This window comes from Oculina patagonica, chromosome 8 (assembly GCF_052425735.1).
Source record: "Oculina patagonica isolate OP01 chromosome 8, crgOcupat, whole genome shotgun sequence".
In the NCBI taxonomy this organism is placed as follows: Eukaryota; Metazoa; Cnidaria; class Anthozoa; order Scleractinia; family Oculinidae; genus Oculina; species Oculina patagonica.
Genome location: NC_135765.1, coordinates 21,366,710 through 21,383,459, shown reverse-complemented (window position 1 = coordinate 21,383,459; position 16,750 = coordinate 21,366,710). Strand labels below are relative to the sequence as shown.

The 16,750-nt window shown below is 40.9% G+C and overlaps 2 protein-coding genes and 1 pseudogene across 2 annotated transcripts in view; all 3 read left to right on the top strand.

Moving 5' to 3' along the window:
• Nucleotides 1–15,693, top strand: part of LOC144662703 (uncharacterized) — a 40,542-nt gene extending 24,849 nt beyond the window's left edge. The window contains exons 22-26 of the mRNA XM_078523568.1: nt 10,587–10,801; nt 11,954–12,079; nt 12,383–13,948; nt 14,517–14,895; nt 15,232–15,693. Coding sequence (XP_078379694.1) covers nt 10,587–10,801; nt 11,954–12,079; nt 12,383–13,948; nt 14,517–14,890 — 2,281 coding nt within the window. The 3' untranslated portion in view covers nt 14,891–14,895; nt 15,232–15,693. The remainder of the gene's footprint in view (nt 1–10,586; nt 10,802–11,953; nt 12,080–12,382; nt 13,949–14,516; nt 14,896–15,231) is intronic.
• On the top strand, nt 1,380–2,453 carry LOC144662739 (uncharacterized; annotated as a pseudogene).
• LOC144662744 (uncharacterized) lies at nt 2,549–3,491 on the top strand. Its single transcript, XM_078523637.1, has one exon. It carries the CDS (start codon nt 2,549–2,551, stop codon nt 3,428–3,430), a length of 882 nt encoding a protein of 293 aa, XP_078379763.1. The 3' UTR covers nt 3,431–3,491.
• Nucleotides 15,694–16,750: the final 1,057 nt, after the last annotated feature.

The window sequence follows — 16,750 nt, the reverse complement described above, 5'->3', positions numbered from 1 at the left end:
AGATGGCCGTCATCAACAACAAAGCCTCCCCACGCCTCAATCGGCCTTCCCTGCTCTCCCACAACCTGGTGCATTATTCAACCCATCAGATCCAGTCACCGTCGCTGCCCTCCTTCCGGATTTTCGCCAACCGTCCATCGCAAGCCAGCTGACGAAGACCACGACGACAGCCATCACGAACGGTGAGTACGTGGACTTTGCTACTCTCCTCCCCATATCGTCTCTCCTAGAGGACGCCCTGAGCTCCCAGCTCAACCTCAAGGTCGGGGAACAAGGTCTCACCATTCCCCTTCCCTCGGCATCCAAACGCCCCAAAATCACCACCATTGATAAATGGCTCGATGCTTTTGCCATTTTTTCATCAGTACTGGTCGCCTCTTACCCCTCGCGCGCCACCGCGTTAATTGCTTACCAGCAGCTAATTCGGGACGCGGCGAGGAAATTCCCCGGGATGTCCTGGTACGTCTACGACGTCGCATTCCGGCGCCGTGCCTCCCACAACCTCTCCCTCAACTGGGGGGAACGTGACGTCCAGCTATACCTGGATACATTCACGGGTCTTCAAACATCGGGCTGCAGATCCTGCAGCAGTTCCGATCACCATGCTGACTCTTGCCCTCTGTCTACCCCCAGGACAAGGAATGCCCCCACCCAGTCTGACCTGTGCTTCAACTTTAACAATGGCCGACCCTGTGCCCGCACCCCATGCCCTTTCAAGCATCGATGCAACCACCCTGGATGCTATGCCACTCACTCAGGCCAGGAACACTCAAAACTCTCCCGCTACAGAGAAGACCGCCCTAAGTCATCTTCAAGCTCTAGCAGTTCCTCCCGGAGCCACCCCTGAGTACCTCTCCCAGCTCTCTCCCCCGACCCCTATTAACATCCCCAAGCTGGCATCCTATCTCCATGATCACCCCAACCAGTCATTTGTCCAATACCTTCTATCCGGTTTTTCCCATGGCTTCAAAATTGGTTACTCGGGTCCCCGGGCTCCACAAGAATTTCCCAATTTACCCTCCGCTAAAGAAAACCCTTCAATCATCGACAAAAACATGTTGAAAGAAGTGTCATTAGGTCACACTGCAGGCCCTTTCCTTTCCCCCCCTTTTCCAAACTTTCAAGTTTACCCCATTGGGGCTATCCCTAAGAAACACTCCTCTGACTGGCGGACAATCTTCCACCTCTCCTACCCGAAACACCGCCCCACTAGTGTCAATGCCCACATCCCACCGGAGGATTATTCCCTCCATTACATTAAAGTAGATAATGCAATTACCATTCTCCAGGATCTCGGTCAGAACTGCTTCATGTCCAAACTAGACATCAAAGCAGCCTTTCGGAATATCCCTGTCCACCCTACAGACTGGGAAAATGAAATGGCAAGGCCTTTATTTTTTCGATATGGTTCTCCCCTTTGGCTTGCGCAGTGCCCCTTTCCTTTTTGACCAGTTCTCTTCTGCCCTTGAATGGATCATTCAACATAAGCTTAATGTTCCCCAGGTCATCCACATTCTGGATGATTTTTTCATTGCGTTACCCCCACCCCGGTCACACTGCGCAACAGCCCTTTGCAAAGTTCTTCACCTGTTCACTGAGCTTGACATTCCTATCGCCCCAGGGAAAACCTTTTCTCCCTCCACCTCCCTGGAATTTATGGGAATCCTTTTAGACTCCCATACCATGGAAGCCCGCCTTCCACAGGACAAACTCACCCGAACCAAACAGGCCCTTCTCCAATGGTCCCTGAAAAAAATCAGCCACCCTCCGGGATCTTCAATCCCTTATAGGCACCCTCCAGTTTGCATGCAGGGTCATTGCTCCCGGTCGCCCCTTCCTTCAGCGTATCATTCATCTAACCAAAGGCCTCAAGCTCCCCCACTGGCACATTAAACTCAATGCCGGCTTTCGTTAGGACATTAAGATGTGGATAGAATTCCTCGAACACTGGAACGGGGTAAGCATTTTTCTCGACTCCAACATCTCTTCCCCCCCCGTAACTCCAACTTTTCACCGATGCTTCCGGGACCTTAGGTTATGGAGGTTTCCTAAATGGGCTTTGGTTCCAAGGCCGCTGGCGGCCCGAACACACCTTAAGCAAACAACGGGGCATCAGTATTGAATGGCAGGAGCTTTTCCCCATCTACCTGGCTTGTGTGTTATGGGCCCCTACCTGGACCGGGAAACGTATCCGCATGTGGTGTGACAATCAATCTGTTGTAGCCATTATAAACTCCAAACATTCCAAGTCTCCCCGGGTGATGGACCTGGTTCGCGCTATCACTCTCCTGACCTTGGCCCACAACTTCACATTTAGTGCTACCCACATCCCTGGGTTGGACAATGCTATTGCTGACTCCCTTTCCCGTTTTCAGATGGTCCGGTTCCACACCCTGGCTCCCACAGCCTCTCCCACTCCCTGCTGCATCCCTCCATCAGCGATGCTCATCTGACAGCCTCAGTACAGCAATACTTCCAGGCTTCCCTCGCCCCATCCACAAGGCGAACCTATCGAGCCGGCCAAAAGCATTTTGTGACCTTCAGCTTAATGCATGGACTGGTGGGCCCCTCCAAACCCCTATTGCCAGCTTCGGAACTGACCCTCATTTATTTTGCTTCCCACTTAGCCAAAAAAGTAACCTATGAGACAGTCAAACTGTATTTGGTCGCAGTTCAGGACCTCCACCGTGAGCTTAACTTTCCCCTTAACACCCAAAAAATGCACCGCCTGCAGAAGGTCCTGACAGGTATAAAACGCCTAACCCCCTCCCAACAGCTCGACCGTCTTCCAATTACCATTCAGGTTCTCACTGCCATCCATGACTATCTTCACCCCGAGCTGAGCACAAACCCAAACCACATTATGCTTTGGGCAGCCTTTACCCTGGCATTCTTCGCCTTTTTACGTTCTAGCGAGTTTACCTGTAATGGGCCTTTCAATCCTGAGGTGCACTTAACATCCCAAGATATAACCTTTCTCCTGGATATCCATTCCCCCACCCATATGCTGGTTAGGATAAAACAATCCAAAACCGACCCCTTCCGCCAGGGATGCACTCTCACAGTAGCTAAGTCCACTTCTCCCATCTGTTCTGTGATGGCTCTGAAAGACTACATCCTCCAAGCTCAGCCTCCAGCAAGCCAGCCTTTGTTTACCTTCTCTTTATCTGGCTCATCGCTAACTCGCACAAGCCTTACGAGGGAGCTCCGGACAATTCTACATCATTGTGGCTTTCGATCCAACAACTACTATTCCCACAGCTTCCGAATCGGAGCCGCTACTTCCGCAGCCTCAGCAGGCATCCCCTCATGGCTAATTAAAGTCCTGGGAAGGTGGAGCTCAGACTGCTACGAACGCTACATTAAGACTCCAAAATCTTCTATTTTAGCTGTACCAAAACTGTTAGTAAGCACTTGTAGCTCTCACTAATCCTTCAATTATGAGTATAGCTTCGCGAACAGTCCTATGTAAGACCAAAAAAAAAAAAAAAAAAAAAACATTTTTGAAAGGAGCAGGAGGCTCAACTCTCACCTGAGCATTGGGTCTCCACTCCCTATTACTGTGGGGGAACTACATAAACTACTTGTATGTTAAACGATAAACACTCCTATGTTATCCGATATGTAATCCCATAGCTCTAATATCTCGCATACCTAGGAATCTCATCATGCTCCGATCTCTCTAGTATCACTCGATCCCAAAGTCCAAGCACGGGCGACAACAACGAGCTCCTATGTTTAACAATGCATCCTTTAATATTTTAGCTGATCCAATGTAGATTTATATCTGTAAATGCAGGCCTTACAATGGTTCCAATCAGCTCTCTCACGTGCCCTCTGCATGCCCCTTACCTCTAGTTCGATCACACACGCCTCTTGCAATCATTGTTTGCTTCGTGCAGATCCTCACAAGTTCCTTTTTCCCACCCTCCCTCCCATGATTGGAACCCTTGTGTTTCGCCATTTTACCCACATATTCAGTTCTTTACGGTTTACTTGGCGTTTGCTTTTATATACAGTGGTTGCTTAAGCCTACCATTCCTGTATTAATGAAAACTAGTGATTTACGTTGTTACTCAGACTTTTGTCCTATTTTCTTTACCTTAATTGTATTGGCGTTTGCGATTAAAGGTCGGTGGCAGGGAAGTGCACCCTTTGGCTGCACTTTACCCCACAGTAAGCCTCTAGCCCACTGGAGACAGGTCCGGAGAAATATCCATTCCAGGGTGGCTACCCCCGGTACCACCTGATCTGTACTCCCCCCCAGGGGGGGCTCCCCCTCCTGGTTCCCACAATCCCTCGGGACTGTGGGATATGGGCCTCACCCCTAGAGGCAGGTCCGGAACATTTAACCCAGGGTGGCTACCCCCGGTACCACCTGATCTGTCCTCCCCCCAGGAGGGCTCCCCTCCTGGGCCACTAGACCCAAGTCACGCTTCCCTGCCACCCCTTATTTTACCCACAACCAGTGTGTCATTGTCACTTGTGTATTGCTTTAGCAACAACTCAACCAGCCCTCGAAAGAGGATCATTAACAATAGTTAAAGTAACTAAGAATTGCAAAAGCATCGGCATAACTACAATGTTTGTAGATCTATATTATTTAAATCTATCCAAATTATAGGAATGAAACCAAGCAACTCAACAATTATAATTTAATAAATTAATAGTGAAGATTTGTAGTTACAAGAAGTGAGCTTGCGATACTGTTAGTATGTATTTCAAGTAAGTTACGTCATAAGGACCATAGCATATAATTTAATGTAAGTTAATATCATATTGAAGGTCTGCTTTAATTAATTGAAAAGATATTTAACAATTATTCCACGAGCGCGCGTTGGATATGAGATGGTAAATAGCCAACGAGGCGCGTAGCACCGAGTTGGCTATAACGATCTCATATCCAACAAGCACGAGTGGATTGTTTTATTAAAAACGCCCAAAGAATTGCAATATTCGAGCTCCCCAGCTGTTTTCGTTGACGCGAATCGGCTACCAAATTTGTGGTCAATGGCATATGAGCTCATATACCATTCTCTATTAACCAATCAAAACGCAGGAATTGCAATATACCATTGCTAGTTTTTTTATATAAATAACCCTAATATCTTGTTATAGTATAACCTTCTTCGTTATTTTCTTTACTAAACAAATTTATACGCAAAAGGATTTAAGGAAATGAAAACGTGCTAATCATTTTATGTTATTCAGCTTCTGTTTATTGTTAGCAATATCTTTATTGCAAAAATGTGCTTGTTTGAAACCACATCAAAGATATCGCAATTTTTCTCTCTCTTGTACTCTCCCGATTTTGCTTCATGCCGAAAATAAGAAGTGTCGCTGTTGCGACAACCAACTGTATTTATGTATTTAAACAATGTGTTGATTCATCGCGCGCTTTTTAAATCAAATTATATTAAAGTTTTATGGGGTTTTTCTGTGTTCATCGGAAAGTTTAATCTTATTTCAGTAAAGGATGAGGGCAGGCAAATTTCGCCAATAATGACTTTCAAATGATGAAAGAGAAATCATGTTTATAACAAGAAACAAGAAGCAAAGCCTCTCACAGTTTGACGGTAGCGAGGTCTTGATTTTATCAAATCTAAACTAAAATATGTCAATCTGTCAGACTATAAAGACATAAAAGTTGGAACAGACGGCCTGAATTGTAACGAGTCTGCTACTAATAATATTTTCCCATTGTTTTTTTTATAAGAATGCTTTCAGACAATCCTATAAAGACAATCGAACCAGAAGCATTTCAACTTTACGGTGGCAGTAACTTAAATATGTAAGTAAACAATTTGAAGATTAATACTCCAGCAAGATCCGAATTCTTGAACCTTCAAGTCAAACGAAAATTGCTTCGAGATATTTTTTGAGTTAAAAAAGTCGAGGGTAAAATTGCAAATTCGACTAAGTTACCCAATTCTAAGGGATAAGACTTTTAACTCAAGTCATCGAGAGGTTTGAGAAATCAGAGGTGTGCAATATAGATAGTATCAGATAGTAAGACCTTTAGAGTAAGTACCTAAGCTTTCGCTTTCTTTAACGCAATCTTGAAACAAATTTTGAATATTTTTAAATCTGAAAAAAATCGACCAGAGTTGGATGACCATGCAATTAAGTTGGACAAAGCAAAATGCTTTATTCTGAACATTGGAATCTACTACATGTAAAACATCTCGTGCTGCATTTGTATTGCATTTTGGCTTTGTTTCTATTTCCGACCAAGTTTGATCTAATGCCACCTTCTTCTACTCTACTAAGAAAAAAAGGAATTTTAAAACATTTCAAGACCTAAGTGTGCATTAATTTATCAATAAATTAGCGGGAAAAGTCTGTTAATGAGAGGGTTGCAGTACTAAAGGTGAGACTTGTAACAACAATCAGGCGAAAAAGAAGCAGATACATAAAAAAACGTTGAAAAACATCTCTTTTTATATTACTATCAGAATTTTTAACACTTTGGAGTTAGTCAATTCAATTCTTTTTTATGGCCATCAAGTAAGCATTTTAAAACTCGTTAATTTGTATAGCTTAGTATTTCAGAAATAATAATAAAGTTTTTTTGGGCGAATTTAAAAAACTCAATGCGCTTACAATACTATTTAAAAAATAGGTTAGTTAAAACTAATATAAAACTAATATAATCTCAGACAATAATAATTAAAATAAATGAAACAACTAATTAAAAAATTAAGGTGATTCTGAGTGACATTTTATTTTATTTTCACGGCATGTTTTTCTTGCGGAATCTTTCATTGTTTTTTTCCAACAGATATTTGCTACGGACGAGACTGAAGATATTGAGCCTTGAGTCTTTCGCTGGTTTCCACGATCTAGATTCTCAACTGTGATGTATCCTATTCATGACCGGAAACTGACAGAATCATATGGCACTGATATAAATATACTATATACACCTAACCGAAAAACGTTGACCATTTAAGGTGGTTGAACACAGTTTCCGCGCGCTCTCTTGATCTGAGTCCGTGCGCGCGCGATCAAGGCTTTGAGACAAACTTAAGAGACAAACAAAATTTAAATGCTGCGCGTGTGCAGTTGATCAAAAGGCTGCGATCGCGCGTTTTATTGTCTTTGCAAAAAGGCACGATTTCTAACGAACCCGTCATTAGAATTTTAAGAAATTTGGCAAGGCTGTACAGTGGAACCTCGATTTAACGAACCTCTATATAACTGTGGAACTATGGAACTGGACCTCGATATAACGAACCTCGAGCTCTCGATATAACGAAATCCTCGTTATAACGAACACAGTCCAGAGACCCAAACGTATAATGTACCTCGATATAACGAAAAAAAATTTCAACACCCGACAAGATATGAATGCGAAACAGACCAACAAGGATGAAAATCCTTTATCCTGTAACAAGAGAACAAGTTCAAGTACATATGTCCTTAACTATGTGAATATCTTAGACATCATGTATAAATGTTATTTTCAGAAATCGTTAAAGGTCAAATGAACAGAAATTTCGATTTTTGTTATTTTTTGCCCATGTGTTTACTAAGAGCCAAATAAACATATCCCAAAGTTTCAAAGCAATCGGTCATTACTTCGCAGGGATATTGCAAGTTGAAAAATGCTTTTTTTAGGCTGTCATAATCGTATAGTGGTCGGAAAAATTGTCGGAAAATTGTCGGAAATAAAAACTTGTGACGTCATAATTGGTGTTTTTGAAGACGACCGCAGACCGATTCCGCAGACGGCACCTTAAAATCTAAATAAATGTGTTTAGTGACATTTCAAGCAGTTATTTCGTTCTATTCGGCCGTTTTTCAGTGGATTGATTGTTGGTTGTTGTTTAGAGAGGCTTATTTTTTTTTTAAAACAGAATAGCTAAAGCACAAAAATAGCTTAAAGTTTTGTTTGCTGTCGTTTTTCATATCATGTGAGACATAGGTAGAATGCACGCTGGTATGAAAACAAATCAGGAATCTCTATTGTTCTTTCTCATTAGCATTTAAAGTTAATGAGCAGAATTATCTGCACGCGCGTTAACTATGCATGTGCGTTTTGAATTTTGGTACACTTCAAAGCCGTTCTGCACGCGCGTTAACTATGCACGTGCATATTGAATTTTGGTACACTTCAAAGCCGTTCTCTGCCGAACAACAATGTGAAATAACGAAATTCTGCGTATTTTGGACAACGTCAGCCACGACGGCTAATTTTTGGTTTTTCTATTTGGGGTTGAACGCTTTCTTTGAATATTCAGCGGGAGCTAGTTCATAAAGCGATAAATACGCAGAATGCGTCCGGAAAGCTGCGAGATTCTCAAGTTGACGTTGCCGTCGGTGCGGTCTGCGGAATTGGTCTGCGGTCGTCTTCAAAAACACCAATTATGACGTCACAAACTCGTTCCATTCCTTCCATTTCAGTGCGCTGTCATTCAAAAATGTTTTCGTGAAGCCTTCGGAAATCTTCGTATTTTTTGCTGTAATTCACGCTTTAAGATTCGGAAAACAAACATTTTTCTCAATTTTACTCAATAATGGATAGTTTTAGCGTTTGAGGGGTTAAAATGGCATTTTGAAATTTCTGTTCATTTGACCTTTAATATCGGGAATGCTGGGTGCGTAGTGCAGCGTAACATCGTTAAAAACTGATTAAATATACCTCGATATAACGAACATTTTCGTTGTTTTTCCGCGAATTCGTTATAGCGAGGTTTTCGATATAACGAACCCTCGATATAACGAACAAATTTCCCCAGTCCCTTGGCACTTCGTTAAATCGAGGTTCCACTGTAATGACTGAATCAAGCCGTATTCAACTTTGTTGGTTGATTTTTTTTTAGCTGGGTTGCCATGGTAACGCAACATGGTCTTTCGCGACACGCAAAAATTCAAATGCAGTAGCTGATCGTGTAAACTGGCAATTTGAGCTCGACAACTGCGACGGTTTGGGCGTGAGAGCAATATTTATATTACGTACTCCAAAGATTGGAAAACTGTGTTCAGCCACCGTAAAAAGCATTTAACATGAACGACATGACCCCACAATATTATTTTGGGTAGACAGACTTGCTAAGCTTAGTACTGTTTCTTTAATCGCTGATCAAGATATTTTCTTTCTTTGAGAGCCTTAAGACCATGATTTATGAAGCCTATCTTATTAAGTGGAAATCATGCATTGCGCGCGTAACCTAAAGATTATTCACTAATCTTCTAGCAGATTACTGAATAATCTGTGGGTTGCGCGCGCTATGTATGATTTCCGGGATCATTGTTTAGTTCACGGGCGGTCTGAGTGGCTTCTTGCACACAGCGAAGAAAAAAACATGGCGCGTCGATTCGCTTCTTCAACCGAGCAAGAAACTGAAAAGTTCTGGACGGCTCGAAAAACACAAAAAGATCGACAAAAGTTGCAAAATAACTGCTTGACGAATATCTTGAGAAGTATAAACATTCAAAAGCCGGTCAACAAATAAGCACAAGTGTTGAAATCGTTTGTCGTTATTTTCTTTAAAACAATGTATAAAAAAACAATTATTAGAGTCGTTTTCTTCCTTCGGATTCGGCTGATAACACTCACCTCGACCTTGATTATTCCGGTTATGTCAAAAACCTCATTCAATAATTGTTTTGTATTGTGTCACAAAGTACGATAGTTTTTTTATTTCTTAGTAAATATTTGGGTCGCATCGTTCATTTTTTATGCTTTTCTTGGGTCAACGATTCTTCAAATAGGTGTATACTCCCCTTGATAACCATAGGTGATGGACGGAGATACAGTTTGGGCCTTTGTTCAAGCGATGCTTTTGAAAATTGGTTTTCATTTCTTTTTGTCAGGATAATGAAGAATAGAACAGTGGGAACACTGAAATTTCGCTCTCCAGCCAAGAACTGCACAATATATTTGTATGTATTTGGACAGAAACAAAGCGAAAAATTTGCTAATGATGGCGGGTAACAGATTTTTTAAATGATCAGAAGTGGTATGAAGTGGTGGTAAGAAGTGGTAACAGTTGGATGAAATTGGATTGGTGTATAAGGTATTTTGGGGTTTGAACCTTCCTCGCGTTAGCTTGTTACAATAAAAAGCTATATTTTTTCTAGCACAAGGAGCAACAGTGTCATATGACTTGAAAACTTCTGAACTCAAAAGGGTTATGCTTGGTTGTAACATTTACCAACTCGGTTACTTTTATCGTGAGTTTTTTAAATCACTGTAATAAATAAATTACCTTTATTTAGACACGGTTGGGTTGAATGCTAGAAGCTTGTGGGGCCGTGTATTCCCGATCGAATTGGAATTTGGGAGTGCTGTTGTTGTTGTTTTTGTGGAGGGAGAAAAACCGGAGAACCCGGAGAAAACCCCTCGGAGCAAGGACGAGAACCAACAACAAACTCAACCCACATATGACACCGGACCGGAATCGAACCCGGGCCACATTGGTGGGGGGCGAGCGCTCTCACCACTGCGCCATCCCTGCTCCCCTACAGTCTGGAAAGACTATAGTCTGGTATTCCCCTATAGTCTGGTACGACTATACCCAGAGTTAGAGGTGTAAGTCAATGTTTTTCATTTCAAAATATCGAGATTTGCATTCTCCTAGGAATCCTCTGAATTCCGAAGCAGAAGCCATCACAGTTTATTATCCAGAGTCAAGGGAAAATAAATCATTTATCTCGGCTATCATGGCTTCAGGATTCAGAAGAATATATAACAACATTACAGATGACATTTATCATACATTTCTTCCTTGTCCTGTTGGAACGTTTTCAAACACTTCATCTAGAGGAAAAGATGGCTGTACGCCATGCTCTCCAGGTATTTATCTCCTTTATTTTTTTTTTGGCATGTCTAGCATACATTCGAGCTTGCCCTTAGAGAGTGCAGTGAGAGACAGAAAAGACAGCTTTTTTAAAACAAGAATGTCTTTAAAGGGACACTGTCACGGGGATTTATATGCTTTTCGGTAAAAAGTATTAAAATTGGTGAATATGTCTTCTCGTACATGGAATGCACCTAGTACTTCAAGATGGAGGTATAAAGTAAATTGTTGTTGAAGGAAGAAGGGAGCAATAATATTTTTTAGGTGTTTTTCCAGTCCACAAGGACAAAACTTGAAAAAATCAGCCTGACTTTTTCAAGTTGAGATCTAAAGTTCCTGATAGCATCACAATAATATCACTTGTTTATCGCTTCAGTACACTTTTATGGTGATTTATAACAACGTTGGACCACTATTCGTAGTTTCCATATGTCTTTTAGGTGACAGGTTACAAATAATATCCGGCTTCAAAGATGCAGTTTTAATTCCTTTTTGTGAAAAGTATTGCAATTAGCATAGTATTTTCTAATAATTTTCCTCTTAAATTTTAATGTAATGTAATTTTTAGATGCAGGTCCCCTTATGGATACCAGCCTTTTAGCCAGAATAGGTCACCGTGTTTAAATTAATTAGTTTAACTTACTTAAGACAGCAAAACAAAGTAACAGTTGTAAGTAACTGAATGCTAGTTTGGGATGTGCAGCATATAAGTAAGTAGTCAAGGTTCAGTATTTTTGCCATTTCGATGCCTAGGTAAGGTGGATAGGCAAGACACTGATATGTAATAAATGAGTTCCCTTAAATTCCTGACCGAGTTTCCCCATATTAATTTGCTAACGTCTTCATTCCCTGAGATGGAAAGTTACCCGATCGCTGGTTAACAGCAATCTATTGGTCGTGAGCTCAAACAATTTATACACATGGCAGATGGACACTAATACCATCCATTGTCGTAGCCAGGTACACATAAAACTGATAGAACAAGGAGTGGAGCTGAAACTCTAAATTTTGCATTCGAAGTTTAACGTGCCTTCTTCGTCTCCAACGCAGACGAAGGATAACTTAAATTTATCAATTCCCCTTTAAATATTGCCTTGCATTTGCTTTATTTTATACTTATTGTAGGCTTCAACGTTTTTTTCTTTCAGGAGGGTTTTTCTCTGACAATGTCGGCCACGTTGCTGATAATTGCAAGAAGTGTCCGAATGGTTCTTTTGTTGCATATGACAAAGCACCAGGAACACGGCCACAAGATTGCAAGTCTTGTCCACTAGGTAAGAAATAAACATACTCATGTTAAAGGCAATCGTTCATTTGTAAATAATACTTTCTGTTACTTAAAGTATTTATAAAATGGACGGGTGGCATCGACAGTCTTTATTCCGGATTAACAAATGTACTATAATTTCCTTAGGTGAATATAAGATTTCGTGGATAATTGTTAAAACTTCTCCACTTATTGTTATTTCGGGATTTTGTCAATCAAACGCGGTGGTACCTTAGTCATAAAGATGGAAGTGTTTATAAATATAGTGATCTTTTTTAACCCTTTATGGCTCGTTTCAACTGTTCCACAGGAACAGATACCGATTTCTTCGCTGGATTTCGCGGTTGTAAATGTTTGAAGGGATATTATCGAACAGATATGTTTGACAAATGTGAAAAATGCGGCCAAGGTGGACTGAAATGCCAAGATGATTATGCATCTTTAAAATCTGGCTATTGGTGGGAATGGCGGAACGAGACACATAAAGATCGTTACAAAGAGTACATAGCAAATCTTTTGGCAACCTTACCAGCACTTGGTGTTGATGATGTCAGATTCCCTCATCCGATACCAACGCCTTATAGGTGTGCAAGAGGGGAGTCATGCAAAGGTGGCCTAGATTCCCCCTGTGACAATGGCTATGAAGGTCCTCTCTGTGCCGTTTGCAGTTCAGGACATTACAAGCAATTGCAAGAATGCCAACAATGTCCATCAAAAAAGTGGATGATGGGACAGTTATCCATCGTTGTGGCCGTTTTACTGATTATCTTGTTGGGTCTGGTGAGGTCCATAAGCAAACGGAAGGTTAAGAAGGACCAAGGCCGCACTGTTCTGGACATGTTTTTCTCGAAACTTAAGATCGTAATTGGCTTTTATCAAGTCACTTATGGTCTACTGGAAGCGTTCTCCTACATAAAATGGCCAGGTTCTCTTCAAGTTATTGGCAAGTATTCAGAAGTACTTCAGATGAATGTACTTCAGATAACACCCATTGACTGCCTAATTTCGGGATTTCGAGTGAATGCGTTTGGAAGCATGTTTGCAATGATGGCAATAAATGCTCTTGTCATTGTTGTTTCAGGCGTCGCCTACGGAGTGCGTAAAGTCATCATCTTAAGAAATGGAGACATTGACAAGGAGGAAAAGTTAAGAAAACTCTCTGAGACAAAAGAGATTGTGTACAGGAATCTGTTTTTTATTCTGTATGTTACGTATCTCAGCACCTGCACTAAAACAGCCAATGTCCTTCCGTTCGCCTGTCGAAAAGTTTGCCGAGATGAAAAAGAGGAGTCGTGTTTCAAGTACCTGAAGGCAGATTACAGTGTACGATGCGAAGGTCCAATGTACAACCACTTACTTATTTTGGGGTACATCTCTACTGCCTATATCATTGCCCTTCCAGCCGCCTCATTCACCTCTCTTTGGAGACAACGAAAGGTAATGTTGGCAACAAAAGGCGTCAAAAATTCTCGGAATCTAGGCTCTAGCATGGAAATGATCGCAGGATTGCGTTTCCTCTTTGAAAACTATAAGCGTCGCTCTTGGTATTGGGAATTGGTTGAAATGTGTCGAAAAATAATCCTGACATCGGTTCTGATTCTTGTGGGAGAAGAAAGCAGGTCCTACATTGGTTTGGCATGGGTAATCGCTGGAATGTATGGAATGGTGTTTGCCTTTATCAGTCCCATACAAGACGCAGTCGAGAACCGTTTGATGGTGGTATCACTTTGTGTTACTATTGTCAACTTGGGCATTGGAGGTGTGAGCAGAATCCCCGCGGAGAATATTCCAGGCTCGACAGATCCGTATACAGACACGGCCTTGTTCAAGGCATTGGTGATTGTAGCCAATACATCGGTGGTCGGTCTTCTTGTTGGTAAGATGAGAGTGTGAAAAAATAAACTCTGATGCTTAATAACCATACGTTTAAATAAGTAGTTAATAAGTGCTTAAAAGGGCAGGGTAGGCATTTATGATAGGTTTTCGCCAAGGAAAGGTTATATTTCGTTGTTTCAGCTTGGCTTTACCCTTGGTCATAATATTTAGTCATATCTTCATGTCCTCCAAAGTCGGCAACGAATATTAGAAGATCGACAAGTGAAAAAAGTGACTATGATCACAATGTGTTGTCGATGAACGTAATTTCCTGAAATCATATCAATTTATTTTGATAAATAATCTACGACAAATATTAAATTCCATGGTTGAAACAAACTCTGTCCTTGATATCGAGGAAAGTTATGTCTATGATTTCGGGGAATTGCCTTCGCTTCGTGTTAAAAATTGCTTAAAAGAAAAAGGTGAACCCAGATATTGTTGCCAGAAAACAAGATCTTTGGCTGCAGCATTTCTAGTCTTAAAACCCAAACGATTTTGTTTCAACCACCATTTCACAGCAATTTCCGCTAATGGGAAACTCGTCTTACTTTCTCTTTCACTCCCAGTTCAGTATGCAGTGCACCTTTATCAGTACTTCAAGAAATGGCGCAAGAATCCACATTGGTCCTTGTCTTGCTGCCTGGAGGTGCTTCTTCCTCTTAATGACATGCAGGGAGGAGTTGGTGCTTTGGCTGAAATGAACCAGCTGCAATCAGGACAAGTGGAAATGCCCGTCATTCCCACTTCCAAAAAAGACCGTGGGGCTGGTGACGATACTCGATCAAGATGTGGCCAAGGTGGTAATAAGTCAACAGCGGTGCAGGATGGTTGTGAGTGTAACATCAAAAAGTGCCATCAAGAGACACAAACAATTTTTGTTACGCTTTCAGTTGCTGCTTATAAGGTGGTACATGAGACAACACTAGAGGCGAAGAAATAAATATTGTGAGTAATTAGATGTACAATTAAAAATGTTTTACTATGCCGCATTTTTCACGAGGAGCGGTGGTATTACTGATTACGTCCGCCAGGCTGATTTTAAATTAAATACAGTAAGCTGGGTTTCTCAATATCAATCTTTATGTTTGAAAGTATTATAGTTGCTGGTGCAAGGGTTCCAAGAAAGATGTTGTGATTTGAAATGAGCTTGGAAAGAACGATTAATTTGTCTCTTAAAAAGCATGTTGTAAATTGCCCCCCATAACAAAAACATTTTTGTTATCGTGTATTTACAAAGAATGTCATGTTCTACTTTTTAAAGATCTGTGATTTTTTCTTTAGGTCTAAAAGCGGATGTCATCCCTTAAAGTCTTCTTCGATCAGAAAAATAGTGACATAGAAAATGGACACGTACAAGTAGTGATCACGAACTTTATAATATGGCCGCTTAGCCGAGGAAGGGCTATAATGAGTTTTTAGATTGAAATCTAGGTGATTGTAGAAATAGACTATGCAACATTGCATTGATATTACAAAGACAGGATTACATAACAAGTAACTGTTGAATAATTATGTTATTTCATAATATTAACCTTTCATAACCATAGTTATTTCTCACGGATGCTGCTCGAGGATTATGTACAGCTTTGGACATTTTCATGTAAATGGTAATGAACGCTAATATAAAAAGCTTTCAATGAAACTTTGAAATTGTTGCGTGATGTCAGAAGTGGTGATTTGGGATAAAGGCCGATAGAATGTACATTAAAATTTCACTTTAATGCAAAATAAACTAAATTAAAGGCACAGAATGGTTTGTGCATGTGTTATTGGGCAGGACACTTCACCTCTCAGTATCATTATCCGTCTGAAAGTATCCTGCGATGGTCTAGCATTCCACCTAACGAAACCACGGTATGCGCTCCCCTGACTCCTAGGACACGCATACACCTCCTTAGCTTATGGAATATATATCATTTTCAAGTTGTCCAGTGTTTTGTAATTTATTTTTTATGCAATAGTCTGTTTATAAGGTGTCTTTTCAATTGTCAATGGCATTAATTTGATGGCAATGCCTTTACTGTCAATGCAGTACAAACACGGTTTAACGGGGTCTTTAGCTGATAAACGCACTTGCTCGTTGCCGGAAACGCCGTGAAATTTGGAAATAACGCTACTGGATTTTCCGTTGTTATATATTAAACACTGCAAAACGTAATTTTAAAACAAGTGAAGATTTCAAAATATCACTTTCCAAGTGCTGTATTTATTGGTGCTGCACTGACGACAAAGCTTCACGAACTAAATGAGAAAAAGTCCTTTCTCCTAAATGGAGGCCTCTCTTGAATAGTAATCAAGCTCATTTTATTTAAGGTCAAATGAACAGAAATGCCAATTAAGGACGTTCGCGCGAAAATTCTACTCGATAGATTTCTTTAATTTTTTTTGCTGCGGTCAGATGATGAGTTACTTGTGTCAGAAATGCAAAAAAAGTTGGGGTCAGCGACTTCGTTTGAGAGAAAAAGCGTGTGGAAATATACCCTGATTTCGAAAAATTGGCGCACGTAATTCACCATGGTTTACAGGGTTTATAGTTAAAATATCGAAGACGAGTAAACGGAGGATACCGATATTAATCACATTTTGTAGAAGTGCGTCTGTTGCGTAAATAATTCCTAGTTTTGCCATCTTTTTCGAAAACTTAACCCCGGTAAAACACATTTGAAACTGTTGTACGGCAAAAAGGAAAGCTCAAAAAGTGGAATCAAAACGGTCAGTTTGACAAAAAAATCAAACTTCCACTCGATAGATTTTTTTCATTTTCTCGCAAAACGATATTAATTAACAAAAGTGATCCGTT

Coding starts and splice junctions, on each gene's coding strand:
- LOC144662744 (XM_078523637.1), top strand. CDS start 2,549: ATGCATGGACTGGTGGGCCCCTCCAAACCCCTATTGCCAGCTTCGGAA.